Below are 16,293 nucleotides of genomic sequence, written 5' to 3'. Positions count from 1 at the left end.
CCGTTTTTGCTGGAGTATCCCTTTAATAATCTTACTTCGACTCTCTAAATTTTGTACATAACCACGTTTTCTTTTCACTGATGCGTTTCGTTATCGTGCGGTTACATCACGGAAGAGAAGCGGAAAAGCGAAGTTTCCGCCACGACCAGTCTCCTTCGAACGCAACGCGTCCCGTCCGCTTGCAGGGTGGAGGAGCGCGGTGCGCATGCGCACTCTCCAATCACGCCATCGGAAACCTCCGCCAGCTGCGCACGCTCGCCGTCACATCAGGTTTTCCCCACTTATTTATTTAATTTGGTTCTTATATAATGCTACGCATCGACTTAACGCACACATCGGCACAGTGAGCTGACCGTCCAACCAGCTTTCGGGGCCGCTGCTGTAAGTAAAATTCGTCTTCATATTGTAAGATTGTGGACATCAACAGCAGAGTGACCGTCAGTTGGCGAGCCTTTGTTTTTGGATGGGGACGCCTCGCATGACAGGAAGTGAAAATAGCATTCAAATAACGACTAATGATTGAGTGGTGCGGCTGCTGACAAGCTTACGTTGATCGTCAAAAGCTTTTCTTTTTATACGATCTATGATTTACCAGAAGCGGGCTTAATCAAATATGTTGCGTTACGGATGCGTTCCATTTCTGTGATGCTCTTCAGCTTTCCCACTCACACCAATGTCGTTGTACGACCCCGTGGAGTTATTTTTTTAACTACTCCCCCTCCCCAAAAAAGATGAATTATGTGATTTTCTCTAGTACGGTCATTTGGGAATTGGGGACGGGGGTGCCGACGTCACTCGTTGGTGGCCTCCTGCAGCTGTTTTGACGTCACCCTCGTGCATCACACAGGAGTGGGCGTGATACGTACGCGCAACAATGCCCTGAATCATCCCCGTTTACTCAATCACGATGTAAAATGTTTAGTGAGATAACGTTATATGGAATTTATTGTTATGATATATTTCAATGTAACGTTATATATTAATTCTGCTTGGAAACGTGTGTGTGTGTAGTATTGGTATGCCATCTCCATGCATTTGGTACCAATCCAACTTGTTAATACCACTTCGATCAATTTGTAGTCGTAGAAAGCATCAATATTATACAAAAAATATGAAAGCATGCATCTAGGGCAGTTCTGAATCAATATCGATCAACTAAGATGACAAAAACAAAAATGTAAATAAAATTGACTCACTGGTGATATTAAATATTCATGTGTGCATTATGCTAATTGCTATTCAAATTTTGTGTAGGTTAGGTGACATTTTTTTTTGTTGCGGTGTTGTGAGATTTTTGTAATGTAGAATATTTTATCTTGGCTCAAGTTTGGGGAAACAATGCATTATATTTTGCAATTGTAGCTAATGTTCTTTATGGTAATCCTATGGATCAGGAATCATAGATGCTATAGCACTAATATGATCTTTAGCCTCTCATCTATTAGTACAAAAGGATCGGGCCTTTAAAGGTTCCCATTTTCATCACATAACAATAGCACATGCTAACATCTCATATACAATGCTGAACATAACATGACACAATTTAGAAAAAAGTGAATGGCGATTGGTTGTTATTTGAGGCCTGAGCAACTGTGATGTCATCTTTGTTGAAAGCAAATGGGAAAATGGCTGCCCTGGGCAATGCATTAAAATGAGTGCATTTTGCTGCTTAATATACAGTATATCCCACAAATATCTGATTTCCTTGTTGAGCATGTTATTGTGTAGGCACTGGTGACTTTTCTTCCTTTTTACCTTGAAGGTACATACTAAATCATGGTTTTGACATTCCGCTGCTCTTGGAAGTGATTATATTTTTAGAAACGTGCCATTTCACTATTAAAATCACAAAGAGCTCCTATGTGGCCTGTGATGAAAACGGTTCGCTGCCCCTACCTTACCATGTGTGACTGAAACAAGCTCCTCACAGCTATCCTCCCCGTCACGTCTAAGGCTGTGTGACGGCTCTCTCATCCTGCTTCCATCTCGCTTGTGTTCCTCCTCACAGCATGTCCTCCTGATACAACTTAAAGTGACAGCGCTGACCCGGATAACTTGCCGAGCCCGTGTCCCGCACCCAAGGAGGCCTCGCAGAAGACAGCTGTGTTTAGAAGCACACTTGCAGCTCCAAGGGCGGCGGCGGCGGCGGCATCTCCGTTCCCATCTTCCTCCGAGCGATCTCAGCATGACGGACCCCAGCCTCGGCTCACCCTCGGCGACCCCGCTCCGATCCCCCGACGCCCCGCTCACCGTGTCCTTCCCCTTTCTCAGGGAGGGCAGTCGGGTTTGGGAGGAAAGGGGGGATCAGGCGCTGCCGAGGGAACTCCCCAGCCCGCTGCCGACCAAACGTACCCGCACGTACTCAGCGTAAGTCACGTTGTAATATTTGCTAATATAGTGCAAAAAAAAGTTCATATGACGCAATACGGTGCATTAGCTGTGGGTGCTTTGCATTTATGTGGTAGGCTAATCTTGAGTTTCTTTTGTGGAAAGCAGTTTCCTTCCAATGCTTATCCCTCTAGCTTTATCTAAGTTGCCATCAGTGCATTTTTCTGGACCGAGAACTCTTACATGCCCCTATTTTCAGGGTTAGCTTTGTGCTCTGTGTGTTGTTATTGAGACATGTCCCCTTGTGTTGCGTTTGCGACACAATGAGGAAGATCTGGCCAACTGACATCCTCAGGTCTTTCACTTCTGCATTCCTGTTTCATCATTTGATTTGTTTATCCAGGTTTGAACCAATAGCAGCGGCCATGGCATGAAATCTTCTTCTTGATATTTGAATTTTTTTTTTTTTTTGACCCCCTCTGTGTGTACCCAGCACGGTGCGAGCTCACTCGGGTCCGGTGTTCAAGGGCGTTTGTAAGAACTTCTCAAGGTCACAGGGACACGGGTTTATCCGGCCCAGCCATGGTGGCGAAGACATCTTTGTTCACATCTCAGAGTGAGTGGCAGTCGACACATCATGCCACACAATGAGGGCGTGCGTGGAAGGAAAGCTGTTTGAGCTTTTTTTTTTTTTAAATCCAGCTAAAGGTCCATGTCATATTACAATTTAGCACTGCAGCAACATTTTTTTCCCTAATAGTTCAATCGTTAGCCTACAAATAAGTATTACTAGTAAACTACTGTGCTCACATAAAATAGATACATATCATGCACTAGTTTCCTCTCTATCAAGTAAATCAGGTAAAAAGATTCAATATATTTCTCTCCTTTTTCAGCATTGATGGAGAATATGTTCCTGTTGAGGGGGATGAGGTTACATACAAAGTGTGCAGAGTCCCCCCCAAGAACCTGAAGGTGCAGGCGGTGGAAGTGAAGATAATTCATCTGAACCCGGGCACCAAACATGAAACCTGGTCCGGCCAGATCATCAGTTCTTAGGTTTGTGCTCCAGGACCGTGGATTTAGGCGACAGCTGGTGTAGATGGTGGGACTGAAAACGTACATCATGCGCATGTTTCTTTTTACGTTAGTTTTATCCATCCATTAGCGACCGTTCCTCCACTTAACTATGATGGTATCACGCATTTGATCTGTGTTGGTTGTGTTAGACCGGCAAACATTGGTAGTGAATGTCAAAAGGTGCCAAACATATCATTTCCTGATACTCGAGGTAATCTACAGGTTCTTTGCAAGAAAACGAGGAGGTATGTTCATGATTGTTTCACTGAAGAAAAAAACTATATCAGAAAGGGAAGCGAGGAGGATACGAGTCAACGAGTCTTTGTCAGGAATCATTCTGGAGGACCGAAGCGGACTGAGAACATGGGACATGCATAGCAAACATTTTGCTGGTTTTGTCTTGTGTTTATTCCTTTTGATTTTTGGACTGTTGATCTTTTGTCGTAGGAATACCTAAATATCCCAAAATGTGAAACTCCGCTAGGAGTTAACACAAAATAAGAACGATTCAGTTCTACTCATGTTGCTTTTATGTTTAAAACAGTACAGTCTATGGGGCTGTGAACTGATTAAAAATACTCTGTGTGTTTTGTGTATGCATTGTTTGATAGTTGACAAATATTTCATAGTTGATCAATGTCACAGGACTGTTGTTTGTACTGTAAAATTTCAGGTTGTGATTGGTCATGTTGTATTCTAACTGTATTATGAGCACTTAGCATTCCTGTCTTTGTCACTGCCTGAAATGTCAACATGGTTTTTGGATTATTGTTAGTCGCCTCAAAGTTTTCTTTCCTTTGATGGTGGCTTCTACTGAGCCTCAGAATTACATGAAACCATTTGATGAGCCACAGTGTGTGTGTGTTTTTTTGCTGGTGGTCTCAAGACAGCTACTGCCTCTTTAAACTAGAAATTTAAACGGAATCATTTAAATGTCAAAACATACAGTATGTGTATATGTATAGGCCACTTCACATCATACATTTATTTTGGAAGACCATGACTAAATCTTTCCTAACTCACATAAAACGTTTGGTTGCTAAACCTGTGTATGCCACTTAACGGTAATATCTCATTCCGCCCCATGGTGGCACATATCTCATGCACAGGCACTATGCCATTTAGGGGTATTACATCCTTCCGCCACAAGGTGGCGGCTTTTGGAAACCAGAATCGATACCGAGCCTTCCTAAATACAGCTGTTGAGCAATGTGAAATTATGTCAAAATTTACTCACTATATCTTTCATTAAAAAAAAAAAAGACTAGTGTAGGCTACATGCTATATGTCCACTTTCAAGTTTAATGCAGTATGTTAACAGATTAACAAAAGCCTGAGGGATACATAGTACATAACATTATCGGTCATTAATAAATGTAGTGAATATTGGTATCTTTTTGACACCACAATCAATAAAAATGATACATAACTGACTTAAAAACATGGAGTATACATACACAGCCTCTGGAGTGAATATACAAATTCATGAAGTTGTTATGACGTAATCGCAATAGCTGCTTGTTATGTTTGATCTAAACTGGATAAAAGCAAATCAACGCAATAAATAAGATGTAGCTGAGCAACATGAACAAACCTGGAATGTTATACACGCAAAAGGAGAAAAGACATGGACTTTTACACCCAATTTAGAGCTATACTGTAGATATTTTTAACAAGACTAATTCCAAACAAGATGAAAAAGTTTTCTTTGAATACTGAATCTTCATCCATTATTCATGCGAGGCTTACCTCATTAGTCCTCTTTCACTTTTCTTTTTACAGCAATCAAAATACGAATATGGAGGAAATCAGGAGTGGTGCAAATTCCAATTCTGTTCCAAGCCACAGATTCGTTTTTCAGCAGGACCATGTAGTAACTATTACTCATCAGTACTTTGAGTTATGAAAATGATATCAGGAGTCACATGACGGTGCGTCAAAGAAAAGTTTCCGACACAACCTGGCAGTGTCTTGCGGGGAGTAGACCGTGAAGCCGATCGTGCGCGGGTCGTTAAAGATTTCATAATCGTTTCCCCCCTAAGGAAAAGAGAGAAGAGTGATAGTGAGGGATGCTTAGTGCAAACTGATTAAATGTAGATGAAAATTAGACTCCTAATTTGACCACTGACTCAGATGAGCCCTCTCTAGACGTGACAAATTTGCTTCATTTTTATGCTATATATAACACAAACTGTGTGGCTTTAATATTATTATGTGTTGTATTATTATGTATTGTATTCAAGTGCGCCCTGGTAGGAATGCATTGAATTTCTTTCATATTTGTCCATGCAATAATTCAGTGTAACCAAGTGCGCCCAAAATGTTGTTGGTAAACAACAAAAGCAAATATGACTGACAGCTGTTGCTAAGCAACCTAATAAACCATCGGGAAACTGTGATTGTTTTTCTTTCCAGTTGTTGACTGTATATTCATTTCAACAAATTATTATTAATATCAAATTCCAATTAATTGGCCGATAAATTAAAACAAATATATACAGTAGATAATCTAATGTTTGTTTGCTCCCAATGCATTTCAATGGGCATCAATCATAAATGGGTGGGGCCACAAATGATCTACTCAAGCTTGTCAGCTTCCAAAACGCTAACGTTGAATGTTTATGACTTGGCCTGACTCCAAAATTACAATTACCTGGATGGTATGAGCTAAGATAATAAAACCACTGGAAGGTTTTCGCTCTCTGTAGGCACATGAGAAAGAATGGAAGCTGCTTAGTTGTACTGCAGGTTATTTGAGGACGATGCTAAATGGCTGTTGCGGCTTCTCAGTCAAAGGTTGATTGAGGCAAGTGCTATAGTTGTTGACGTTTTTTTTTAACGAATTTAAAAGGCTTCTTCAGTTTTAAATATTGGATGTGAGGTCTACACTTGGGTTTTATTGTGTAGCGTGATTAGACAAACGGCTGTCCAACTAGAATGCCTGAAAATTAACTTCTAAATGATACAAAACAATCTAAAAAACAACTTTAATCGCAAAGTCATTCAAATAACAACACTGGTGTGAATTTTCGACGTGTCAATGTGCAAATCCTACAAACAAACGTACGGCTGACGTCTCGTTTCCAAAAAAGTAGATGGCGTCCAGGCCTTCGCTCTCCAGCAGATCCAGACATAACCTCTTGTCCCAGCCTTCAGGAAACACGTCAAAGCTAATGAGGCCGCCTAAGAGCAGAAGGCAACGTCAATATTTGCATTCGCACAATCATCACTCGTGTTTTGTTTTTTTTGCCACGAGACAAAAAAAAAAAGACGAGAGTAAAGCCATTACTTCTACGAGGGCAAACGTGACAAAACGCCACCGTTAGCTCCCTGCCGTCTGCTATCAAATGCACTCCTGACTTCTTCCTGTAAACACGTCTTTGCAGCGCAAATGTTCTTGTTTTCAAAGCAACTGGACGCCCTAAACTACAGATCAGCGGACAGACCTGTTTTGTTCCCGCAGTTCAGTGAGTTTGTTGGCAGTCGAGCAAACGCTGCGCCCACCGACAGTGAACACGCTTTCCAAACACAGAAGTGTTTTGGAACTCTTTCAGTGACGATTGCGGCAATAAATGAAAGACAACTCCTCCTTCAAATTCTTATTCACCAGATCAACATTCTAATTACACTCATGAACAAAAAGGGCATATCTGTGCCGACCTTTGAAATGACACGCAAAGCCCCGCCCCCGTCTTCACGTCTAACCTAAATACTTCCCCCTCGCCTGGTCTCTCAGCCTCATTCCAAGTCAAGTGACAAAGGCACCAGCTGTAGGGCGAGCGGCCAATCAGAAAGCTGCTTTCCTCACACACCTCATCGCGCGTCATCGCTCCACTATCTATTGTCTGTCCATCCAGAAGCATGTCACAGCAAAGAGGTTTCAGACAAAACATTCTAAAAATTAAAAAGAAATCACATTGGCAAAAGGAATCTGCACAAGTTTTAATAACACCACTGAGGCAATCAATGCACATGCACTATTAATAAAACACATTAATCCAGTAATACCTCCCACTGCCTAAAATAGAATCCACTATTATTATTTTGTATTTTATATTGTTATCATAAAGGAAGCTTTAAAAAAAGAAATCAGTGGTTTATGAATATGAGTATGGACAAAGCATGAAATGTGTGCCAGTTTATTCCTCTCTGAGCATATCGGCAGCATTTTTAGTCACAATTTTTCAATACAGTATAGACAGTATTTTCATTTATTTACATGTATGAGTAATATGTGTTTGTGAATTAATTTGAAGTTTGCATACATTGTTCAGTATTTTAACTTGTTAGAAAAGTGCATCAAAACGAGGATAGTTGCCTGTGAGGGCGGAAAGGAAGAATAAAGACATGGCTGAATTTATTTTGTATGAAGGCGTCAAACTCAGAGTGAAACGTTGCATTTATATTCGCGGCTGTCTGGTTATTGTGCGTCAATCAAAGATTGCTTTCAATGAGCATGGAGCGGTAGGGAAATATTAAATTGATTTAAATTTCTGGGCAGACCCTTAATAAAAACACTCATAAAAATGGACTTGCTGAAAACCAATTATTTGGTATTTTTAAATATGGATAAAATATTTTTAAGGCACTTGATGACTTTAAATAAAACATTTTAAACTGCTAGAATGTTGAGCTTAAGTGGTAATAAAATAATTGCAGTTTGTTTTTTACGTTAAGATGACATCCAAGTGGAATGACATTTTTTTTTCCCTCTAATTATGGTCAGATTATATTTTCTTGAAACATTTTATCATACCTTCATCTTTTAATGGACAGAGAACCGCAGAAAAAATAGCTGTAAAAGACACACAATGTGCGTATACAACAATTAGCGGTAGTCCATTTAAGCCCTACCAAAAGTGTCTGCACATCCTGTTCAAAGGCAGGTCTGCGGTTTATGGACTTTTGCCTCTGGCCTCTCATGCGGCGAGAGAGTGCATCTGCATTTTGACAGTAGCTTAAGGCGTGCCAATATTAGCTACACTTGCACAATGTAAAAAGCCAGGCACTATGTAAGATTTATACATATGTTTATTTAAATATGCTTTCCAAGGATAATAAAGCTATTTACTGTTCAACTGCATTGCGTCATATTTTAAAGACAAACACAACAGTCCATAAGAAGATGTTGATGTGATGAATGAAAAAAGAGAATTCCATTGAGAAATTTGAGTTGGGAAATACTATAGTAAATGACCCACCACGCTATGGTAACTCAGATCATGTGCAAATGAACATTTCTTGTGACGCTCTCACCTCTTGTGAACTGCAGCCCTTTTCCGGCAAATTCCTCCTTCAGGGCAGCAACAAATTTCTCCTTGATCTTTTCTCTCTGTAAAGAAAAAAAAACATTGTTAACAGCATAGAAAGTGTAATGATAATAATCATTTTAAGCGCTAAATACACGTCATGCTGAAAACATAACACCCGCTAAAGAGTATTTGTGTGAATTTTAGCAAGGAGCCGAGGGGTTAAACGTCTTCCGTCTGCTCGAGCGATCCATCGATGTGCAGCCAAGTCGACAGTACGGAAAGGTCAGCAATGTTTAAACTCTCTGCTTAATTAAACACGTTTCAGAAATCACAGATCAGTTTGTTTAGCAACTAAATATTAACGAATTAGGTTTCATACTGTCTAACTTGATGTATCATTGGCTTAACAGTCACAAAGGAACAAGGGACAAAGGGTAAACAAAAACGGTATCATGAATACCAAGCGCATTGTCTGACATGTTGCCTTATGGATGCAAAATATTCTGATTCACAGTATTTTTACCTTATCAATTTCAGAGAATTCAATTCGTTCTTCCAAGGTGCAGTTGCGACCAATGGGGGAAATGTTGAGCATTCCGTTCCTGAATTCGATAAACGTCCCCCTGTAAACGGGGGGAAAAAAGGACGTTTTTCAAAACTTTCTACAGAAGAGTGAAATAGCACTTGAATGTATTTTTCTTTAATGAGTGGACATTTTACACTTTGTATTACAGCTACTGTGCTAGACAGTTCAGCGTGATATGATTATTTACATATTTAAAGAACAGTAAAGAAGTGCAAATATAAGATAGGTCATGCATGGCTACTTTATTGCAGTTGTAATTTTGTGTTTTGCTTTGACGTAACGCAGTATGATTGCAGGAATGTGGCATTCTTGGAGGAATGCAAGGAAATACTGTGTGTTTGTGTGTGTGTGCGTGTGTGTGTGTGTGTGTGAAGACCTTTTCTTTGGCAGTTTGATGAGCCCCATGTAGCTCAGGCAGAAGTTGATGAGGTCCTGCAACAGCTCCTCCCCAATATGGTTTTGAATTGCCTGTAAGATTAAAAATATGAAATGTTTCTCATTTAAAATTTTGGATTTAATTAGTTTTAAAATGGCAGGTCCATACAATGAACTTATCAACAAAATTCAACATTTTCACACATCAAAATACTCACACTCTGTATGTACTGTAAGTAGAAGTACAAGACACTGATGTCTAATGTTTAACTCATTCACTGACAGCCCTGTGAAAATTGATCTTTAACGTTTATAGTCGTCAATGGCAGTCAATGAGTTGCATGTTCTTCTGCAAAACAGCAGATTTCTGCAAATGACGCTTTTTTTTTTTAATTTATGCCAGCAATTTATAGTGGCAGGTAAAGTAATGAACTCATTCACTGGCAGCTCTGTGAAAATTGATTTTTGACGTCTTTTGTCGTTAATGGCAGTCAATGAGTAGATAAAATCTCAGTCAATATTTTTTTTTTTTTACATCGTGTCGTCATTTGAAGAGGCTGAAAAAGGTGGCATGGCCATGTTAATAAAAAAAGATCAAAGTGTAAATATTATTTCCAAGGGAGTAAAAGTAATGCAATACAGTATAAGAAAAATCAATACTCGAATAAGAATATCTCAATAAGTACAATAACAAAGTATACAAAGTGACTTTGCACCATTGCACTCACATGTTTTGACAGGAGTTTGCCATCTTTGTACTGCACTGTGCCATTCTCAGCAAATACATAATCAAACTTGTGCATGACTGCAAGAGAGGAGGAAAAAAGCTGAAATGCGGCTCAACGTGCTCATGCATATTTACTTAGCCGAAGATTGTGAAAAGAAAATATCAGAGAGGGTTAAATCTCTGATAAGCAGAAATTGTTGTGTTGTGCACATGTTTGTTTTTTTGCAGGATCTAGGACTACACACTGTCAGACTATTTCTTTTGGTTTGACTTTCTTAACTCTTTCAGTGCCACGGACGAGAATTTTCGTCATGTAAAATACTTCAGTTTTGTGTCACTGAAAAGAATTCTTTTCCACTATGTTTTTTGTTTTTGTTTTTAAGGACTGATAGATGACACTCGTGGCCAGTGCTCCTCTTAATATTATGAACAATGTTGTAATGCTGTTACATACGTACCCAAACTGTTATTTTGCCATCAAAAACACATTTTCATTGTTTTTGTTCAAGTTTTAACGAAGGAATGGACTGAATGAGATTGCAGCTTACAAAAAAAATTGCGTTGCATAGTTTGAAATCATGGCCGTCTATGGCATACATGGAAAAATAATTTGCGGTGTCAGTTGAATGACAAACAGACTCACCGTCATCTCCTTCGCCGAGCTGTTCCGCAATCTTGGAATAGTCAGACCCTCCAACGATGCCGATTTTGACTTTCCTTCTCAACGCTTGGAAGAAATCATCCAGCTCTGGGTCTATTTTCTGCAAAATTAAAGAGAAAGTTTCACACATCGCTTCATTAAGATACTTACAGAAGTGTCATGTTCATCTTGGGAAAATGTTACAGACTCACTTTAAAAATTTTGGTTCAAAATGCATTTGTGTTTGCCTTGAAAGTGTTTTGTTTGTAAATGTTGCGCTTTTGCTTGTTTGAAGCACATGTGAAGGTGCCTTGTCTTTATTATTTCAGTAGATCATACAAAGGATATTTATTTGATGATTTTGTTTGATGGTGTGCCCTACGAGCTTTATGAAAGCCACGTTCCTTGGCTCAATAATTATTCAGACAGTTGTGATCTAGTGTGTGTACGTATATGATGCCCACAATGCTCATTATAATTAATCCAATGCTGGACGTGATGACAAAAATAAAAGAAGACTTGATACACGAAATACACAACTATGCAGCAGCAGAGCAAAATCTCGTCCTGACTTGAGAATCAATCAACACGAGCTCACCTCTCTCGGTGGCGTCAGAGTACCATCAACGTCAAACAGGCAGAGGATGTTTCTGTTTGCAGAGATGCCGACCTGCTCCATTTACTTTTTTTTTTTTTTTTTTACCTTCCCGTGTACCTCCAGTGTTGTACTACCAATCTTGTTAGAAAAAGCTTGCGCATCAATGGGCCGATTCCGGGAGGGATTTGCAGGCGTTAGAATGAAGGCATCAATCAATAAATCAATGAACGCACAAACTCCACTCCTCCGCTTCAAAAAGCTTCCGTTAGTCCATCAGATGCCAGCCACATGTTCTCGTCTTCCCTTCAAGTCCACGACCCTGATATTTAAATCTTCGTATCGCGCTCACACCTTCCGCACATCTTGCGAAACGTGTCGGGTTTCTTTCAGTCAGGCTCGATTTGCAGCCAATCGCAGCCAAGATGGACAGTGAATGACGTCAACAATTGGGCGGGGTTTGGGGTCACGCTTGTCAACCGTACTGACCTTTTGGTCGCGTAAACAGAACAGAAAAAATACTGTATAAATATACAGTATTATCATTACTTCTATATATATGATTATAGATATTATCGCCCAACTGTATTGATAAGTGAAACACTTTTTTTTTATCTTAATCAGATGCCACTGCAAGTATAATAAGTTTGTTTCAATATCCAAAATTCAAATGTAGAATTTGTACATTAAATACATACCTTACACATGTTTTAAACACATGTGAAGTAAAATAACTTCTCTTTTGGGCCCTTATACAGTATATCCCAATGCAACATTTTTTTTCAGTTATTATTATTATCATCTTGCAGTCGGATTAAACCTCTTCGCGATCCAGTTCCTGTCTGCGGGTCGTATGATTTAACTAAAGTAAAACCAAAAAGTTCTGATGTTTGAGATAGTTCAACAGAGACCCAATTGTAAACCATGGCAGAAAATTGGTCAAAATGTTTTGCATGGATGTGCCAAACGAATTGCAATTTGTTCAGAGAAACAATCAAATGTGTGAAAAGTGAACACATAGTTTAAATATCTTCAATTCTGATTTGAGAATAATCGCAGAGCAGAACGAGGGAAAAACACTGTAAATACGGGAAACTATTTCATCATTTTCTAGATTTCTTTGTCCACTAGAGGGCAGCCCTAGCGAGCAAATTTGGATGTTCATTATTCGACCGAAGCTAGTGTGTTAAACACTATTACGATTGTATTTTTGCCACTGTATTTACTTAAGTAACAATTTCGAATGAACGTAAAGCCCTGCAAAAATAAATAAATAAATAAATAATATATATTTGTTTGCCGTCCTTTGGCTGAAATACTGCGAAAATGATGTGGAGGTATATGTCCCAAAAATGGTGAAAATACTGCACAAGAATTAGAGAAAATGATGTAAACATCTACAGTATATCTCTGTCTTTGTGCCAATGGGTTTCTTTTAAGTTTGCCAGCAAGAAAAACTGAGTTATTTTTCTAACGTTTTATTATTATTACGCTTTATAAATTGGAATCAGTCCCTAAATTAGCAATTGCTTCTATATGTTAAAAATATTATAAACAGCTCCCCATACCATGTAGTGCATATCACCACAGTTGTAAACATGCTGTTAAGTGAATAACTGTCTCGCACAAAGCTTAACTATTATCTTTGTAAACATTTTTTTTCTAAAACAGCTCTTGAACTCAAACTCATTAGATTGCGCAAGTGTCTGGTAAATATGAATCACTTGCCTGTTTTATCAGTAATCATAAATCACGAGCGAGTAAACGTGTGGTTCAAAATTAGCGATAGCGTCACAAAACTAATAACGCTGACCTCTTTTCGGAAACCTAGAATCCGTGACATGTCCTCATCCTCACAAACATATCTGTAAAATTGTGTGATCTTAACCTCACTAAGTTATTCCATATGCGTGTGAGAATTCTCCTTAGTGAGGTGTCATGGAGGTCAATCAGTTACTTATTTGCCCGGTTTACTAATGGGCTGCCAATTGATACATCAAATTGTATGAGGCGCCATAAAAGAACTAATCATTAGCCTCTGAAATGATCACATCCAAGTCTGACCTCGATCTTGTCTTTCTGCTTCCTTCATGCGCAACATTAACATTTTTTCTTAAATGATGAGACTTACCTTGTATTGCTTACCAATTTTCACCATGGTTAATAAATCAAATATGCTACACTAACACAGTGGTACCTAACAGAAATATATATTGTTTGATAGTGTTTGCAATTGTGGCTCATTAGGAAAAAACACCACAAAAACACCAAATCTACAAATAAAATCTGTGAATTTCACAATATAAACGTGTTGATCTGGTCGATTTAAGCCAGTGGTTCTCAACCTTTTTTCAATAAATATAGAATCTTAATATAGAAATATATTTTCAGTTGAATGCATTTAACCAGTGCAAAGCGTTTTGGGGTTAAAAAAAAAAAAGTCTAAAAACATGCCATCAGTGTTTGAATTATTAAAGTTTAGACCCTTTCAAACTTCATTCATATTGGTTCACACAAAATGGTCAACCTCAAGTATCCTCTTTTGGATCAAAGAAGAAATCTGTTATCAAAAAGAAATAAATGATTTATTAATACGACAACATTATTATAAATAAAGATGTATTATAAATAAAGCATCCTGTTTTGGGATTTTAGTAGAGATCCCTTCATAAAAATGAACACTTAATTTAATTATTAATAAATATTTGTCCCCCAAAAATAATCAACAAAGTGTCAGATCTGTTCTAAAAAAAGAAAAAACTATAAAAATTTGTCCACGGAAAAATATTCAACTTAAAAGTGTCTCATTTGTATTTGACTTTGGGCACTGTATGTCCTCATTGCATGCGGTTACCATGAAACACAACTGCGAAGATAATAAAGCAGTCTTGTTCCTTTTAGTACGTCGATGTTTCCTCTTCTTGATAAGATGCCAGGGCGCGTTGGTTTGGAAGACCTCTTCACATGAAATAGCAATGGCTCTAAATGCCTGTTTGGTCCCCGCCAACCCAAATATTACCACGTCATTCGTGTTTGCTCAAAAGCTTTACGACCAGCATGGTGGCAGCGCAACAGGAAGCTGAGTTAGGATGCAGCAAAGCAAGAAGCTCTCACTGGAAATATTGACGAGGGACTCAACTGAGGTATGTGCACAATGTGATAGCTATGTTTGTGTCAATTGTGCAGTTTGGTGGCAAAAATACTCACGCTCTGTCGTTCGGGCAATGTAAAGAATAAAAAAGCCATATAATTTGACCTAATGAAAACTTCCACAATCATGCTAACAGAAAACGAAAAATGCCATAGATGCGAAGATGATCATAGATTGTAAAACCAGGATGCTTCAAACAATACACACACATGTTCTCTCTGCTCTACAAGAGCAACAAATGTTTCTGTTGGGGACCTTCTTTGCCTCTTTATTATGATACATGCCTTCTACATTCAACTACCTGCTCTTCTAAATATGTTTAACAAACAAACAGGGGTTGTTCAAAACGTGAAAATACGTCCCTGGCATTGAATGAGTTAATCACCCAAATTATTTCACGGACCCCACTTTGAGAACCACAGTTCTAACCAACGCAAAGCACCTTGGATAAAATTTAAAAAACCTATAACATAGTGCTTTGCCTTTATGTCTGATTTATTCAACTTTGGAAGTACAATATTAGTGGAAACTCAAGTTGCATTTTATTAAACGGGTCTTGAAGATACATTGTGTAATATTTATTTGTTGGAAAATTGCATTCATATGACAAATTTTGCAAACACAATTCACCAAGAATCTACTTCATGTTCCAACTACAATAATTTGCTCTTAATTCAAAAAATGGAATGCACTTTTCCTGTCACGACATTAAAACGCATAATATTGATATGCAGAAACCCTGTTAACATCTCTTAACGTGATATTTTTTGCCAGATTTGAGAAATTATATGTGCCTGCACGAGGTTAAAAGCCGAAAGGGTCGCGTAAAAATTTTCCCAAAGTCGCCTGACGGTAATTGGCGGTGACTGTGGTTCATAAGCAGTTTGGTCTTTTACAGGCTTAATCCACCCTACTTTTATAGCATACACTGTTTATCAGCGCCGCACCAGCCCTGTCTTTATAGCCTGCCGTCACCTTTGTCCCTCTCACTATACAAGCACTTGCTGAGAGCAAAAAAAGAAAAAAAACACCAAAAAAAACATGTCTTTATGACTTAAGTCACCTTATGTGTTTCATAATAAAACAACAGATAAAATAAATGATTAAAAAAAAAGATGGTTGACGCTCTTCTGGAATTTTGTGTAGATTCACATGCTTGGAAGGAATTTCCATCACATCTAAGCAAGCTGGTACCAGGAGGACCCAATGGAGTGTGGGAGTCTACATGGTCCTGCCTTGGCCTGACTAGTATTGTGACTGTCACCTTTACTGTTGTTCATTAACACACAGAGGGAGGACCGATAGCGCGGCTACACACCAAACCGGAGGATTATTGCTCTCAAGCTTTCACTGGAACGAGCAGCAGTCGGAAGGCCGTCTTCCGCATTGGCTTTGCTGCAAATCTGTCACGGGCCAAAATCTCGGGAAAAGCTGAATTATTTTTCTCACCCGGATGCTGGACCGATTTCTATGCGTTCACTCTGGACTGAATCAATCGCGGGAGGCATTGAAACGTGAAAAGAGCTGGAACTGATTTTTTTAGGAGTTGGGGGAGATGT

The 16,293-nt window shown here is 38.9% G+C and overlaps 2 protein-coding genes across 2 annotated transcripts; one reads left to right on the top strand and one right to left on the bottom strand.

The window, feature by feature from the left end:
* The first annotated feature begins 212 nt into the window (after positions 1 to 212).
* Positions 213 to 4,255, top strand: csdc2b (cold shock domain containing C2, RNA binding b). The gene is made up of 4 exons (XM_088436538.1): positions 213 to 381; positions 2,009 to 2,367; positions 2,822 to 2,944; positions 3,225 to 4,255. The coding sequence occupies exons 2-4, from the start codon at positions 2,186 to 2,188 to the stop codon at positions 3,385 to 3,387; spliced, it is 468 nt and encodes a 155-aa protein (XP_088292664.1). The 5' UTR covers positions 213 to 381; positions 2,009 to 2,185; the 3' UTR covers positions 3,388 to 4,255.
* Positions 4,256 to 4,678: 423 nt separating this feature from the next.
* On the bottom strand, positions 4,679 to 11,972 carry pmm1 (phosphomannomutase 1). The gene is made up of 8 exons (XM_088436536.1): positions 11,587 to 11,972; positions 10,992 to 11,109; positions 10,350 to 10,426; positions 9,623 to 9,714; positions 9,184 to 9,283; positions 8,665 to 8,740; positions 6,476 to 6,591; positions 4,679 to 5,445 (listed from the first exon to the last, which is right to left on the bottom strand). The coding sequence occupies exons 1-8, from the start codon at positions 11,665 to 11,667 to the stop codon at positions 5,323 to 5,325; spliced, it is 783 nt and encodes a 260-aa protein (XP_088292662.1). The 5' UTR covers positions 11,668 to 11,972; the 3' UTR covers positions 4,679 to 5,322.
* Positions 11,973 to 16,293: the final 4,321 nt, after the last annotated feature.

This window comes from Hippichthys cyanospilos, chromosome 16 (genome assembly GCF_059441005.1).
Source record: "Hippichthys cyanospilos isolate Australia breed blue-spotted pipefish chromosome 16, RoL_Hcya_1.0, whole genome shotgun sequence".
NCBI classification, from domain to species: Eukaryota; Metazoa; Chordata; class Actinopteri; order Syngnathiformes; family Syngnathidae; genus Hippichthys; species Hippichthys cyanospilos.
The sequence above is the reverse complement of the archived record's forward strand: the minus strand, read 5'-3'. Positions and strand labels throughout refer to the sequence as shown.

What these genes read in the sequence shown, in the direction of transcription:
- pmm1 (XM_088436536.1), bottom strand. Translation starts at nt 11,667, where the DNA reads ATGGAGCAGGTCGGCATCTCTGCAAACAGAAACATCCTCTGCCTGTTT. An exon ending in GCAAACTCCTGTCAAAACAT is followed by an intron (nt 9,715 to 10,349) that starts GTGAGTGCAATG and finishes TTAATCTTACAG; the next exon opens with GCAATTCAAAACCATATTGG. An exon ending in TTGGAAACGAGACGTCAGCC is followed by an intron (nt 5,446 to 6,475) that starts GTACGTTTGTTT and finishes TCTTTTCCTTAG; the next exon opens with GGGGGAAACGATTATGAAAT.
- csdc2b (XM_088436538.1), top strand. Translation starts at nt 2,186, where the DNA reads ATGACGGACCCCAGCCTCGGCTCACCCTCGGCGACCCCGCTCCGATCC. An exon ending in CGTACCCGCACGTACTCAGC is followed by an intron (nt 2,368 to 2,821) that starts GTAAGTCACGTT and finishes GTGTGTACCCAG; the next exon opens with CACGGTGCGAGCTCACTCGG. An exon ending in ATCTTTGTTCACATCTCAGA is followed by an intron (nt 2,945 to 3,224) that starts GTGAGTGGCAGT and finishes CTCCTTTTTCAG; the next exon opens with CATTGATGGAGAATATGTTC.